Genomic DNA, 16395 nt, shown 5'->3' with positions numbered 1-16395 from the left:
CCTAACAGACACAGAACATTGAGTTTAACAGCAAATATACATTCTGACACAGAACATTGAGTTTAACAGCAAATATACATTCTTCTTTAGTGTATATGGATCAGTCTCTAGGAAAGACCATATGTTAAGTCACAAAAAAAGTCTCAATAAATTTAAAAATATTGAAATCATACAAAATATTTTCTACGATCACAATGGAATAAAGCCAGAAATCAATAATAGAGGAAGAAATTGAAAACATAAACATGTGGAAATTAAACAATACGCTCTTAAACAACTAGCGGGTAAAAGAAAACATCACCAGGAAAATTAGTAAGTATCTTCAGGCAAATGAAAATGAAAATATAATACAAAAAACTTATGGGATGCAGGAGAGGCAGTCTGAGAGGGAGATTTATAGCTATAAATGCGTATGTTATAAAAGAAGAAAGGTTTCAAATGAGTAACCTAATCCCACACTTGGATGATTAGAAAAAAAGAGTAAACTAAACCCAAAGTGAGCAAAGGAAGCAAATATTTAAGATTAGAATGCAAATAATTAAAACAGGGACGGAAAAAAATAGAACCTATGAAACCAAAAGTTGTTTCTTTGATCTTGAGCTAAAAAAAAAAAGAGAAAGAGAACCACAAAGTCAGAAATGAAAGGTGGGACATCACTGTTGACTCCACAGAAATAAAAAGGATTGTAAGAGGACACTATGAAAAACTACATGCCAACACATTAGATAACAGATGAAATGGACAAATTTTCAGAAACACTCAAACTACCTAAATTGAATCAAGAAGAATTAGACGACCAGAATAGACCTACAATGAGTAAAGATACTGAATCAGTAATCAAAAAACTTCAACCAAGAAAAGTTCAGGACCAGATGACTTCACTGGTGAATTTTACCAAACATTCAAAGTGAATTAACAACAATTCTGCTCAAACTCTTCCAAAAACATTGAAGAGGAGGGAATATGTTCCAACTTGTTTTATAAGGCCAGCATTACCTTAATACCTAGCCAGATAAAGATAATATAAAAGAAAATTACAGACCAATATCGCTTATGAAAACAGATGTAAAAATTCTCAACAAAATACCAGCAACTGAATATAGTGTCATATAAAAAGGATTATACCCCATGGCTAACTGTGACTTATCCTAGGAATGCAAAAGTGGTACAACATGAGAAAAATAATGTGATAAGCACATTAATAGAATGAAGGGCAAAAAAACCTAATGAACATCTCAATTGATGCAGAAAGGCATTTGACAACATCCAGCACCTGTTCTTGACAAAACCATGGAATAGAAGGAAACTTCCTCAACATTATAAAAGGACATATATGAAAAACCTACTGCTAACTTCATACTCAGTGGTGAAAGACTGAAAACCTTCCCTCTAAGATCAGGAACAAGACAAGGATACCCCTGTCACTACTGCTATTCAATATGTACTGAAAGTTCTATCCAGAGTGATTAAGCAAGAAAAACAAATAAAAAGCATCCAAAAAAAAGAAGAGGTAAAATTTTCCCTTTTTGATGACTTGATCAAAATTATTTGATCCTATATACAGAAAATACCCCCTCCCCCCCCAAAAAAAATCCAGTGCAAAGCTACCAGACCTAAAAATGAATTCAGAAAAGTGGTGCAGTACAAGATGAACATGAAAATGATTCAACAATCTGAAAAAGAAAGGAAGAAAAAATTCCATTAAAAATGGCAACTAAGAAAAATATAAAACTCCTAGAAGAAAACATAGGGAAGTGTCTTCAGGTCATATATTAGGTAATGGATTCTTAAAGACTTCATAAAGCACAAGCAACAAAAGAAAAAATAGAAAATGGGACTTCTTCCAAAATAAAAACTTTTGTGCATCAAAAGACATTATCAAGAAAGTAAAAAGACAACCTACATAATGGGAGATAAATATTTGGAAAACCATATATCTTTTAAGGTTTAAAATCCAGAATATATAAAGAACTCCTACAACTCAACAACAAAAAGACAAATAACCCAATTTAAAAATGAGGCATTTTTCCAAAGAAGATATTCATATGGCCAATAAGTATATGAAAATCTTTAGCCTTTAAAGATATGCAAACTAAAATACAATGGAGTACAATTTCACATCCACTAGCTAGGATGGCTATATAAAAAAAATGGAAAATAATAAAGGTTGATGAGGATATGGAGAAATAGGAATCCTTGTGCATTGTTGGTACAAATGTAAAATAGTGCAGCCACTGTGGAAAATGGTTTGGTGGTTCCTCAGAAAGTACAGAATTACCATATGACCTGGCAATGCCACTTCTAGGTATACAGCCAAAAGAAGTGAAAATGGGACTCAAATGGATATTTGTACACTGATGTTCATAGCATCATTATTCACAATTGCCAAAAGGTGTAAGCAACCCAACTGTTCATCAACTGATGAGTGAATAAATAAAATGTGGTACATATTTAAAATGGAATATTATCCAGCCATAAAAAAGAGTGAAGCTCTCATAAATGCAATAACACCGATGAACCCTGAAGACTTCATGTGGAGTGAAAGAAGCCAGACATAAAAGGACAAATATTACATGATCTCACTTACATGAACTAAGCAGAATATGCAAATTCATAGAGTCAGGAACTAGAATACAGCTTATTAGGGGCAAGGTTAGGTAAGGGTGGGGAATGGGGAGTTAATGCTAATGGGTACAGATTTCTGTTTGGGGTGAAAGAAAATTTTGATACTGGATGGTGGTGATGTTAGCACAACATTGTGAATGTAATTAACATCATTGAATTTTATACTTTAAAATGTTTAAAATGGGAACATTCATGTTGTATACATGTTACCATAATAAAAAAATACAGCTGGGCAGCTCAATAACAAAAATAATTAATACATAGTCTGAACATATAATTAAAAGTCTTAATATATGGCCTGACAGAGAGAACCCCTGGCTTATAGTACAGTGTGGAGTTCTCATTTATTCAGGGGACAGAGTCCCTAAATTCAGGGTATTTTTTTGTGGAACTTCTCAAAAAATATTGATAGGTAGTTTTATCATACAAAGTAAGAATAATTTCATATCTGAAATTACTCTCCCAGTCATAAACACTCATTAATAATAAAACTAGCTATTGAATTAAGTATGATTTGGCTGTGGCTGAGTTATTCTATTAATATTTGTTTCCTATAACTTACTAGCTCTGTGATCCAGGGCAAATTAATTTATCTCTGTCTGCCTCAGTATCCTTATCTATAAAATAGAGATAACACTAATACTGGAAAAAAGACTATGGAGGAAGAAACAAACATTCAATAAATTCTGTTTTGTAACTTAATATCCCCCCTTGCAAACTGAGAATAAACTGCAATCATCCATCTGGATTGCAGAATGAGAACCAAGTCTACTGAACAATATTCCTATTCATATCTTGCCACTATGATACGGGCTTTGAAAATATAGCAAAGTGCCTTCTATATTTCAGATTTTGTGGGCCTAATTCCTTTGCCAAGCCCTGCCAAGACCCCCTACCCCCTCCCATCCTATTTTAGGTTTAGGTATAATCTCAAAAGGAATTAGGCACCGTTATTGATCTTGAGCTTTGTCTTTTTTTTGGTTAAAAATGTCCAGCCAAATTAAGGACAATTCAGATTTGTCCTGCCGCATGGGGAAAGCCTAGTCTTTCAAGGTCTCTCAAGCACAATACTGAGCTTCTGCAAGCTACAAAGCAGAGTGAGCTAACGGCAGTTTACAACATTACCTCTAAATAGTTGAGAATGACTCTGAGCATTATACTCTGCTAATCTTCAACCAGGCTGGCTGAATTACAACCAGGCTAGTAATCTATTGGATTACCTTCTTTAATTACCAGGTCAAAAGAGGTGATCAAGGACCTTGAACAAGTTTCTTTGTGGATTACCGGCCTTTCTCCCTCATGCTTGAGAGCCCTCATGAAATACTGGTGCCAACGTGGGCCACTAGATCTTTCTGGTGGGTTTTCACTTTTTTGATAGTAAGGCTGCACACATGCTCAAGCTTATACATTCCTAAAAATGGAACTAAAAAAGTTAAAAAATTTGACAATAGTGTCAATTACCCTCCAAAGATGGTTATATCAATTTATTTCCTCATTCACAGTATATGCATGTGCTAGTTCCCTACATTCTCACCACTTTGAGTGTATCTGTACTAGTGTAACAGATTAAAATGGCATCTGTGGTTGTTAATTTGGGCTACGGTTTACCTTTGGCTTCAATCCTTTGTCCACTTCCAACTAGACAGTCCTTGATGTCTGCTCCCTTCTCGATCACAGCATTGTTGCAGATGACGCTGCCTTGGATGCTGCTTCTGTAACACAACAGCCAAGTTAGTGAGTGCCCAGGGCTCTTGTCACAATTTTACCACTACTGGCTAGAGGTTCTGGCTTTTCCCAGAACGGTAACAGCTGGTCAGTCCAGGTAATGTCTATATGCTTAGAAGACAGAATAGCTTAGTTAGGTCGAGGGAAGACCTTGCTTTGGAGAAGTTTAGAGTTGAGTTATGCTCCTAATGATCTTTCCCTTAGATCTGAAAGGACAGACATTCTGACTACAGTTCTTTAGGCATCCCAGACCTAGAATTCTAAACCTCTTTGCTTTGGTTTGGGGATGGAAGTTGGGGTGATCTCTGGGCTGACCGTCTCATCTGGGAAGAAGTAGCAAATTTCATTTTGGGTTTAGATCCAATGAATTTTTTGAGAAGATCAACAATGGAAACAGTGGGTCTCTTACAACTCTTACCACAAACTCTGGTTAATCAAAACCATACTCATTTAGGAAAAAGAGGGCTCTTTAAAAACCAGCTCCATTCCACATAAAAGACTACTCCAGATACTAAAACCACCCTCAGAAGAAAAGCTCTTAGCATTTGAATATGGTTAATAAAAGAGTATTTTCCTGACTCTTGAAGACTGGTGGGTGGGCAGAAAGGTTCTCTTAAAAATTGTCACTAGCATTTACTGCATACCTACTCTGTGCCAGGTATTGTTCTATAAATACTTTGTGGAAATTATAAAAGTGATTTCCATATCTAGCCATTTCATCAGAAAACCACCTGGGCCACAAAAAATGTAACAAACCACCCTCAATGTCCTGGCCTCCATAATCTTTTTAGTAGCTCTGAGATGGGAGTCTTATGTTTCTAAATAAAAAAATAAAAATAAAAATAAAAAGCTTCTGAGATGAGCCACTTTTACCTCTGATGTAATAAAAGTAAATCACATTTTACAGATGAGGTAATAGATTTAGAGGAAATTAGACCACTTACCCCAAACTACATAACCGTCAAGTAGTAGATTCAAAGCCTGATCCGCCTGACTCCAGAAATTATACACTTAATCATAATGCCAAAAAAGAAGTTAAGGGGAATATTCAATACTCTAAAGCATTAGAGATGGGCAGCTGGAAGGGAAAAGGAAGCGAAAAGGAAAAGTATGAACACTCAAAATTTTTTTTTTTGGTATGGGCAGGCTCCAGGTATTGAACCCGGGTCTCTGGCAAGGCAAGCGAGAACTCTGCCACTGAGCCACTGTTGCCCGCCCTGAACACTCATTTAAACAAAACAAAATGAAACAAAATAAAACACCAACTAAGAAAAAATCCTCAAACTACCCAGGAGGCATGAAGGTGGGGTCGAGGCCATTCCAAGGTCTGAAACCATGGATGCACAGAACATTAGAAAGATTCTTCCCAAATGCTAAAACATGAGTAAAATGCAAAAAGGAATGCCAGTACTTTATTTCACAGTCTTCTTTATTTCTATTCAACTTGAAGGTTGGAAAGCAGCAAAAGACCAAAGCTGCTTGGTCTTGCTGCATGGGCTGGACATGGGCAGATGGCAGTAGTTTGCTTTTTTGGCACAGACTCAGGGCTCACTCAGTAGGTGGGCTTCAAGGGACCATCTAGAGCCTTCCAACTTGTCCTTTGACTTAGGCAAAGCAGCTTAACCAGCAGTTAATATGGTTTCTGTTCCTTACGGAAAATTCCCCAAAAAAGGTAATAAGGAAGAATAGAAAATCTGACATAGAGGCTCCTGGGACAGAGTTAGTTTATAATTGTCTACTAGTTTGTCACTGAAGAGTCTCATTTCTTTTCCCAATGTGGGAATAGGGGAATGCTTCCTACTCAGAAGTTTAAGAGGCTGAGAATGTATGCTCTGGAGCTAGGCAAAGGGTAAATAGAGTCAGCACATAAGTAGCAGCCAAAAAGAACTCAAAACCATAATTAGAGACTACTAAATGGCTATTTTGAAAACTGGGTTATATATAAGTGGGAACCATTTCTGGAAGGAAGAGGCTGGAATGACTAAGTCAGATTTCCACAGTAAAGGATTGCCTGGGATTTCCTTATGTTTAGCAAGTCTGTCTGAGGTTTTCAAGAACTTCTCATATTGCTTGTCTCATATAGTTTGTGTGTCATTCCTTCTCCTTTAGTCATAAATCACTGCTCTAAAGTTTGGATGTAACAGGGAAAAGTAGGTTGGCTGAGGAGAAGCTGGGAGGTCCACTGAGACTCCTGGTCAGTGGTTCTGGTAGAAGGCTTTGAGATACACACCTGACAGAATGTTTACTGAGTTGAGTGTGTTGTTCTCTTCTGACCAGTTGTTTCCTTAATTATTATCCAATATCACTGCTGTGGTCATATGTCACCTCCATCAGCAAGGCTGAGGTACTTTGGAAAAATTCCAAGTCAACAAAGATTTCCCTTGTTCAGGAAGAAATTCTAAGACGGAGGATTTTATTGAAAGCGTGTATGTTTGTTCATGTTAGAGGGAACAGATAGGACTATATCTAACAAGCTCTCTCTAGGTTGTCAATCTACAGCAATGATTGCCTTTTCTGCTCAGTGTCTAAGAAGGGAAAGAAGGTGAATTGTGTAGTCTAAGAAAAGAATTGGCCTCACTGCCAGGACTACAGTATTTGCATCCTAGTATTAACTCTCAGTGTGGCACTAAGGACTCTGCTGTGCTAGGGTTTGGATGTCTTCTTTAAGAAGCTGTTTGGAGCTGGCTAAGACGAAGTATGGGGATTTTGGTTCTTATTTCTCCTTGGTGGGGTCAAATTTTAAGAAAAGCTGCAGGCCTTCGGAAATTACCCTGTAAACCTTGATGCTTAGTGGAAGAGGAGGCCATGAAAAAACACAGATGTTCTGCAGTAAAATCACTGCTTGGCCAGGCATATCATACCATATTATGTTGAGGCATACCACATGAGGAAGAAGCCCTGATCTGGGAAGCAAGGGTATCTCTAAATTCTTGTTGCTCTTCTGGATTTAGTTAGGACTTTCTTTGGTTCATTCCAGGGAGGAAAAGGAATTCTCATGTATCTAACGTTTAATATATCTTAATCATTTTGCAAAGCACTTTACATTCATTATATAACTTAATCCTCCCACCAAACCTGCAGGGATGGTGCATTTATTCTACTATTTTTTTTTTCCAGAAGAAGTTGGGGCTTACAAAGGTTAAGCAATGTGCCCAAGCCTACACAGTGTCAAGAAACTCTCCAATGTGTCAGGGGCTCTTGTCTCAGCTGCAGACTGGGCAGTACATGGCAAAGAGCCACGAAACTACTTGGTAACTCTGTGAACAGGCAAGTTACTTTCTTCCTTGGTGGTTAGTTCGCAGGTTTTCTAAATCTACTCATAACACAGAGAGAGGAGTATGGAGCTGGAAACCCATGTAGCTTTTCTAGACCAGTGTCTGCTTCAGGATAACTCATACTTCAGCCCAAAGATTATGGCTGAGTCTCTCATTATCATCCCAGGTCCCAGAGCCTCCAAACCTTAGCCCAAGGGGTCCTGATTCAAGTGGCCCTCTAGATAAAGAATCATATATTATTATTATTATAAATTTTTTTTTTTTTGCATGGGCAGGCACCGAGAATCGAACCCAGGTCTCTGGCATAGCAGGCAAGAAGTCTGCCTGCTGAGCCACAGTGGCCCGCCCTAATATATTATTATTATTTATTTTTTTTTTCACAATCACACAGTCACATTGTGAAAGCTATATCATTATACAATCACCATCAAGAAACATGGCTACTGGAACACAGCTCTACAGGCAGTTCCCTCCAGCCTCTCCATTATATCTTGAATAACAAGGTGATATCTACTTAATGCGTAAGAGTAACCTCCAGGATAATGCTCAACTCTGGAATCTCTCAGCCATTGACACCTTGTCTCATTTCACTCTTTCCCCTTTTATTTGAGAAGATTTTCTCAATCCCTTGATTCTGAGTTTCAGCTCATTCTAGGGTTCTTCTCAATCCCTTGATACTGAGTCTCAGCTCATTCTAGGATTTCTGTCCCACATTGCCAGGAAGGTCCACACCCCTGGGAGTCATGTCCCACGTAGACAGGGGGAGGGTGGTGAGTTTGCTTGTGTTGGCTGGAGAGAGAGGCCACATCTGAGCAACAAAAGAGGCTCTCTTGGGGGTGACTCTTAGGCCTAATTTTAAGTAGGCTCGACCTATCCTTTGTGGGGTTAAGTTTCATATGAACAAACCCAAGACTGGGGGCTCAGCCTATAGCTTTGATTGTCCACACTGCTTGTGAGAATATCAAGAATTCAACTTGGGGAGGTTGACTTTTCCTCCGTTCTCACCATTCCCCGAAGGGGACTTTGCAAATACTTTTCCACTCACTGATCGAATCACTCTGGGATTAATCGGGGCATCACTCTGGACAAACTAACAAACTCGCATGTCCTACCCAAGGTTCCATGTACTTATGGTGTCCAACCAAGCTATCTACATAAGTTATATTAGGAAATGCACTAGTCAAAATATAAATTTTGTACCAAATAAACATTTTTTGCTTTAGTCTCACACATAAGTTGAAATTTTAAAATACTAATTACCATCTATTTTTAGCATCCTGCAGTAATGACATTCCTTTGTTCTTCCTCATGCAAAAACATTTTAAAAATTTGTACCATATTTTATTTTTAATGAGATATTTCAGACAGAAAAAAGTTTAGAAATAATGCAAATACCTGTGTATCCAACAAACAACTCAAGAAACAAACAGTACAAACTGTTTTTCTCTTCTTTGATCACATTTCTCTCTTTTACCTACCAGAAATAATCATTGTCCTGAATCGGCACTTTTATTACATATTTGTGGACAATATATAGTATCGTTTTACATGTTTAAAAATTTTATGTAAATGGTATCATTCTCTATGTATCCTTCTGCAATTTCTTTTTCCCTCAACATTGTATTTGTGATATCCATCCAGGAAATACATGTAACGAGTCATAATATTGAAGACATATCTCACCTCTTTTATCTCTCTGGTCACTCTTGCTCTAGGGTCTTTTAGATTAAAGTATACAGGCTCCAGTGAGTGGCCTGACAATTGTCTCCTTGAGTCTATGTGCCTTCCTTCCTATAAAAAGGTTTAGTGGTGAGAAATGTCTCTCTTCTAAAAGTCCTAATATTCTCCAAGCAGAGGGTGAGAAAAGAAGGATTTTGGGGAAATCAAAGCAAAGATTGGACAGCTTTAACAAATTAAATTATAGAATTTTCCATCTAAGATGATGGGTTTAGGGCAGAAGGTTCAAAGATAGAGAATGAATTAAAAGTTCTTAGGAGCCCCTTAAGTCCAGGGGATCTCCCTAAAGTTTCATAATTTCACTTTTTAAAAGCTACAACTGAAGAAATATAGGCAGTATTATTTTAATAATTACATTCTTTTTTTGCAACCTTAATTGCTATAGATTTAATTCATGTGTAAGAGGGTTCACTCTTTAAATTTTTTTTTTTTTAATTTTCACAAGGGGGTTCACTTTTATACCTCAACCTACTTATTTGCCAATAGTTTATTTTGTTTCATTTCCTACTTGGCTATATTATGTCTTCAAGTACAGTTTTCCAGAAAGGTTCATAGGTGATACGTATCTTGAACCCTGGAATATTTCTTTTTTTTTTTCCTTTGATTTTTATATATCAATCCTAACTTGACTGGCTATAGAATTCTTAGGTTACAACTGTTTTCCCTCTAGATTCTCTACATGTTGTTTCACCATCTTCTGGCCTTATATGTTGCCATGAAGAAGACCGAGGCCAGTCTGATTTTTTTCCCCTTCTACATGCCTGATATGTTTTCTTTTCTTCAGCTCTGTGTGACCTGCTATTTTGCAAAGAGGGTGTTTGCTGTTTCTCCTTTGGTTCATCCAGGAGAATGGTTGAATCTTGATGTTTTCTTTTAAACTTCATTATATTTGGCAGATATTCTCTTGTCTGTGTAGAGGAATACGGCAGTTACTTAGCCTAATTATAGATTAAGCTTCCTTCTTTGGTTATGGTCCCCCCCCCCCCCCCCCCCAGTTTTGGCGAATTTCAAAGAGAAAAGTACTCATCTACTATTTTCCCTAAAAGCAGACAAGGCTCCCTTGTAGATACTCAGCTCATTATGGTACAGAGTGTGGGGTATTAAATTAGGGGTCTACATTCTTCATTCAGTAAATATTTATAGGGTACCTATTACATATAAAGTACAGTATTAGGCCTTAGGGGATACAAAGACATATGCAAAATATTTCTATCTTTAAGGAATTTATAGTCTAGTTGAGGAGAAAAGATGCAATAATTTCTGGCTAGGACAATTCAAGAAGGCTGCAAGGAACTGCAGACAGCTACAGGAGTGGTTCAGGGACACAGGCTAAGTCAACTTTAGGACAAGTGTTGGTTAGAACAATATGAAGCATTAAAAGTAGATTTGGGAAGAGCAGTGAATAAAGGCCCCTGTGAATAAAAATCAGCAAAGCAAACAGATGACAAAAACCACACCAAAGACATGAGAGCACAGACAAAAGGTGGTGAATAAAGAGATCCAGGAGTTAATACTAAATTGTTTCCAGGTTGGCGGGGTGCCATGGGTGGGCTTTTAAATTTTTATTATTTTAACTTATCTTTTTTCCAATTTTTTTATAAGGTACATATTTTACTAATATATTAAAAAAAAAAAAAGGGAGGCTGCATGGAGGGGTTAGAAAAGTATTGCTGCTTGAAAGAGGTAAAGATCTCCAACGAGAAGCAATTCAGACAGAGTAAATGTCAGGAATAAAGGGGGCTAGAAAAGTAAGCGACCCAGTGGGCAGGGCAATCAGTTGAATGTAGCAGAAGGGTATACTCAGGGTAACAAGGAGAATCAGTAATATATTTTTTGGCACCAAGGGCTGTACTTGCTACCTCAGAAGTCACAGAAAATCTAGGTGGAAACCTGGTTCCCCAGCCTGTCTGCAGGTGAAGGTGCTACGTTGTATTCCTGCTTGGGTCATCTGTCTTGAACCAGGAGGAAATACAGGAGATGTTGCTCAGGAACAGGATGCCAAAGATGCAGAATATGGCTAGCCATGTTATTTAATAGAAATAATATAATTTCTACTAGACTTTGGATTCCTGAGCATCAGGTATCAAATAAATTGGAGTGAGAGAAAATAAGAAAGAGAAGCAGGAATCTTCTTTGTACCTTCCCTCCTACACCTTCCCCAAGGTGGTCCTATTAGCATCCCTCCAGCCCTGAGGACCTTGGGCAGGTCTCCAAGCCACTGTTCAGAAAGCCTCAGCATACCACCACTGCTGGCAGAGAAAAGCAAACCAAGAACATGAGAAACTCCCTATCTTAGCCATCTTAACTTTTACTATTTCCCTAGCCAGAAACCTTATTAGGTCATCCAGGGATGATTATGCCTCCTCCAAAATTGACTTTTGTATATGCTAGCCTTTTTCCCTGAACTTCTATCATAAATGCAAGCTATAGTTTCTCAGGGAGCTACATCTTCCTCACCAAGTCTCTTCAGGTCAATTCAGGACACTGTCTATAGACCCTGAAGTGGTGCTAGGCTTTGTCTTTCCAATCATAGGAGGGAGTGCGAGGTTGTTAATTAGAACAAATGTGAAAGCCATGACACTGTCTTCCTTGGAAGGTTTGAGGGAAGATGAGACAGAGAGGGGAAGTTACAAAGCCTCATGAGCTACTCTGAAACCAGGTGATCAAATGGATAAAGGAGGTTATGTCTGTCAATTTTTAGTACAGTAATATGGAACAGCTCATGGAATGGCAGGGGAGCAATGAGAAAGAAGTCTGGAATGCCACCATTTATTCATATGTAAAAATGCAGGAACTGAGTTGGATTATTTTTAAGGCCTTATCTCACTCTAACGTTCCAAGGCTGGATTAAAGCCAGAGTATGAGACACCTTGAAAAGCACACAAGGAAGTTCAAACTTTATTCTAAAGGTTAGGGATGCCTTCAAAAGTTTTGAATGGAACAGGGACATGATCAGAAATATTCACAGGAGGACAACTCTGGCAACTTACCACCTCTGTGAAATGAGTTAAGATGATGATGATGATAATAATAACAACAACAGCAACAATAACAAATAGCTAAATTCTATGTGCCAATCACCGCTGTAAGTGGTTTATTTTTAACTTGTAATACTACTAACAAACCTTTGAAGTAGTTCAATTTTATCTCTTTTATAATGAGAAAACAAGGCACAAAGAGGTAAAACCTCCTTCCCAAGTGATACATCTAGGATTTAGTCCAGAAATCTGATACCAAAATACATGCTGTAATCCAAAGGTGCAATGATGGAATGGAAGATTTAGAAGAAGCAAGAAGGGAGAAAGGAAATAAGTTAAAGAACAGTGCAATGATTTAAGCAAGAGGCAAAGAAAGTCTTTATCACTGGGTCTGACTTCTTCTCCTAACCTCTAATCACCACATAACTACTAGATATTTTTACACACCCGGATGTCCTACAGGCACCTCCAACCTCACATGCCCTACAGAGACCTCATCTACCCACAAATCTACTAGTTTCCCATGCTCCCTCGTCTCAGTTAGTATACCACCATCTACCTAGTTTCCCGAGCTAGAAATTTGGGCTTCATATATCAACTGTCCTTTTCCTTACTCCTAATATCCTCTTCTTGGTCATTCCTTGTTAGTCTTTTTAGCCTCCCCCTTCTTCTGTCTAAAGTTCCTGATGCTCCCCAAGCTTTTATCTTTTATTTTCATGGAACATATTTTCCCTGAGTGATATCATTTACTCTCATGGCTTCATTAACATCTCTATGTTAAACACTCCTAAATCTGTACTTTGAGTACAGGCTTCTTTCCTGAAGAAGGTATATCAAGGTATCCTACAAATCCTCATTTACTCAGCTTGTCACAAACGAACTCATCATTTCCCCACTGCCCACTCTGCAAATATTTTAAAAAAATTATTTCATTGTGGTAACATTCCCATTCATACTGCTCCTTTATTACTAATTCCTAGCTTAGTGATTAGCATACCAGAATCCTATTACTCAAGCAAGAAATCTGGGAATTTTCCTTAATTTCACTCTCTATCATATATCTAGTCAATGGCCATGTTTTATAATTTTTATCACCTTATTATCTCTCCCCCTACCTCCACTGTTATTGTTTTAGGTTAGGATGTCTTCTCTTTTACCAGGATTATTCTGTAAATCTTCCAGCCTCCATGACTACCCTCTTCAGACCACCTTCCATGTTATAGCCAAAGGACCGAGGTGCTATTCCTTCCTTTCTTTTCCTCTCTTCCCATACCCAAGGTGAACTGTTCAAAGGCTAGAATGGCCCCCAAAGCTTCCTGGGGGTACTGAGAGCCTTGCCTCAAAGTAGACAAAAGGGAAAACATACCCTTCCTCCACAGTGACTGAGTTCATGAGAAGGCAATTAGTGATGGTAACTCTGTCTCTTATGACACAGGATGAACCAATGACAGAGTGCTTAACGGATGATTTCTCTCCAACCTGTGTATCTGGCCCAATGAGACTGTCATCTCCAACCTGCAAAAGGTAAATATAAAGCCTGGTTCATCAATCTGAACCAAGTGCAAACCAACCCCCAATTCCTTGTGTGAGGTCTACTCGGATTTTTCCCTAGAGACACTTCAGCACCATTATCAGGATTTCTCAGAGCCACAAGATTACACAATAACCCTGAGAACATCACAAACCTGTTTTGCAGCATGGATTCTCCACTGCCAGGAAAATTTTAAAAATAGAAACAAAAACAAAAAAACACAGATACATATGTATACACTCATACATTTGTGTATATAGATATGCAAAGGATTCCTCATCAACTGATCTCTTGAAGACAGTGCTCAAATCAGGGTAGGAACAGAGACAGAGCTCAAAAACTATCATATCTTATTCCCAAGACTATAATAATGGACCATTTCTTACAGGGTTTTTGTGGCTAGGGCCAGCACTGGGCCAGGCAGTCAGTCTTTTCGAAAGTGAAATTTTATAACCAGGACCCAGCTGGGATTTCCACAGGGCTAATGAAGTTCAGGGCTTGAGAGCCTCAATCCAGCTTCTCAAGGAGAAGAAATGTACCCAGAGACTGTCCTATGCCTGCCCTGCTTACAGTAGCACTCACCAAGTGTCTGTTGACAATCTGGGCTGAAGAATGGACCAGTGATTCTTCTGGACAGAGAATAGGCAGCAATTTGGGTACCTTGAGGAAAGAGGTTTGATCACTAAAGCAAGATAAGAAAAACACCTGAAAGTCCCTCGGTAGAACCATGCCCAATCAGAGGCATGACGTGGGTAGGTTTCAGCCAGTTTCCTGTCTAGATGAAGCAAAGCAGGAAGCTGCTGCATTTCCCCCAAAGACCAGGATTTTTATGCAGCAACTTTCAAATGGCCTTTTATGTTATCTCCTAGTCTAGAGTCCTCCTCCCTGAAAGTAATGCAATGTTCCTCAGTGGGGTATGGGTGGGACAAGCACTGGAACTATTCAGGCAGCACTTCCTGGAAGAAGAGGTCTGATTAGGGCAAGAAGTACCCTAAGTTCTGACCATAGTCATCTCAGGTTCCTGCTTATTTCCTGGACCTTACTTCCATGCAAGCTATGTGTATACATGAGGTAAGTATGGGAACAATGTTAGACAAATTCAATTCTAGACCCTTCATAAGCCAAAAGAAAATGTTGAAGGGGAAGTTCACAATGTACTCTCTCCACTATGAAGAAAATGAAGAGTGAGGACCTGGGGGGACTCTGGCTACTAGTCTGTTCACTGAATCTGTGTATCTGTCTGTGATTCTATAGCATAGGCCGAAAGCTGAACAGAGTACTGCATGGTGGCCACACTAGCTAAGGGAAGCTTTGCCTGCACTGGCAATACTGGTAACGTGAAAGCTAATCTACCAGCTCTTCTCTATTATACTCCAACCAAGACCCTCCTGGCCTGTCTGCTATACAGCTCCTGCTCCACTTCAGAGGATGCTTCTCCAGCTTGAGGCAATCCATGAACTGCTTACAGACCAGCATGACCAATTCTAGTAATAGAATTGAGAAGACAAAACTAAAACTTAAAGTAAGAAAACTTCCTAATAGATTTGGCACTAAGTTGGGCCTACCTTTACTCACGACTACTCTGGGTAAACATGAAACTAGTTGCGATTTTTCATAAACTCTCTGGCTTGGATTCCCTTAGACCTATAACAAATCCAGACTGAGGTCTAAATTTTCTTTTCCACTGAGGGCCGTATGGTTTGGATCCTGAAGACTCCTGGTCAGGCTTTCACAGAGGCTCTATCTCAATTTCTGTCAACATAATTTATCATGATTCCCCAACCCACGCTCCAGCCTGTACCTACAATGACAGATTTCACAAAGTCATACCAGCTACAATGTCAGCAGCTAATATTTTCATTATCTGATCCGTGTTATCTTTGATGCCTCCCCAACATAGCTCCTTCAGTCACCTATCATCTCATATTCTCATCTCACCCATCTGTTTCCTTTACCTGATCTCATCATCCCTCCCCACCAAAATCTTCCTCCTATGCTCACTGTACAATATAAAGCTTCCCTACACCTTCAGCCTTTCCACTGTTCCCTCTCCACCCCTTGCTTCACTAAAAAACAGCTTGTCTTTTAGGGCACTGCTTCTCCTGAAACCTTCTTCAATGGAAGTTTCTCATTCTCCATGCATCACAAGCCTCAGGGTTAAAAGTAGGGGTTAGCAAGACTCTTCATAATGTTATTTCTAGATGATCTTTCTCTCCCTTATAGACATTCCTTCCTTGAGTCTTTGTCATCTAGCTACTCTATATTGTTTTTTGTTTGTTTGTTTTTTGATGTCACTACTAACCTTTTGGTTATTCTTCCTCTTTCATCAAATAGTGTAAACTATACCTTCCATGTTTTTCTCTTTAATTTATCCTCTCCTCTCCATACCCACCTCTTCTTTTTTTTTTTCTAATTTGAATAAATTTGTATTTTTTTTAACTACTGCCAGGTGCCTACACCAAGTGAAGAAATGACCCCTTTCTTCCAAAAACCATTTATTACAGATGTACGATCTACATATTTC

General features: G+C 38.5%; 1 protein-coding gene across 1 annotated transcript in view; it reads right to left on the bottom strand.

The window, feature by feature from the left end:
• EIF2B3 (eukaryotic translation initiation factor 2B subunit gamma) overlaps nt 1-16395 on the bottom strand; it is a 210471-nt gene that overhangs the window by 9939 nt on the left and 184137 nt on the right. The window contains exons 9-11 of the mRNA XM_077149870.1: nt 14454-14531; nt 13707-13855; nt 4234-4337 (exon numbers count right to left, since the gene is read on the bottom strand). Of these exons, the coding sequence (XP_077005985.1) occupies nt 4234-4337; nt 13707-13855; nt 14454-14531 (331 nt within the window). The remainder of the gene's footprint in view (nt 1-4233; nt 4338-13706; nt 13856-14453; nt 14532-16395) is intronic.

Source organism: Tamandua tetradactyla, chromosome 2 (assembly GCF_023851605.1).
Source record: "Tamandua tetradactyla isolate mTamTet1 chromosome 2, mTamTet1.pri, whole genome shotgun sequence".
Lineage (NCBI taxonomy): Eukaryota > Metazoa > Chordata > Mammalia > Pilosa > Myrmecophagidae > Tamandua > Tamandua tetradactyla.
The sequence above is the reverse complement of the archived record's forward strand: the minus strand, read 5'-3'. Positions and strand labels throughout refer to the sequence as shown.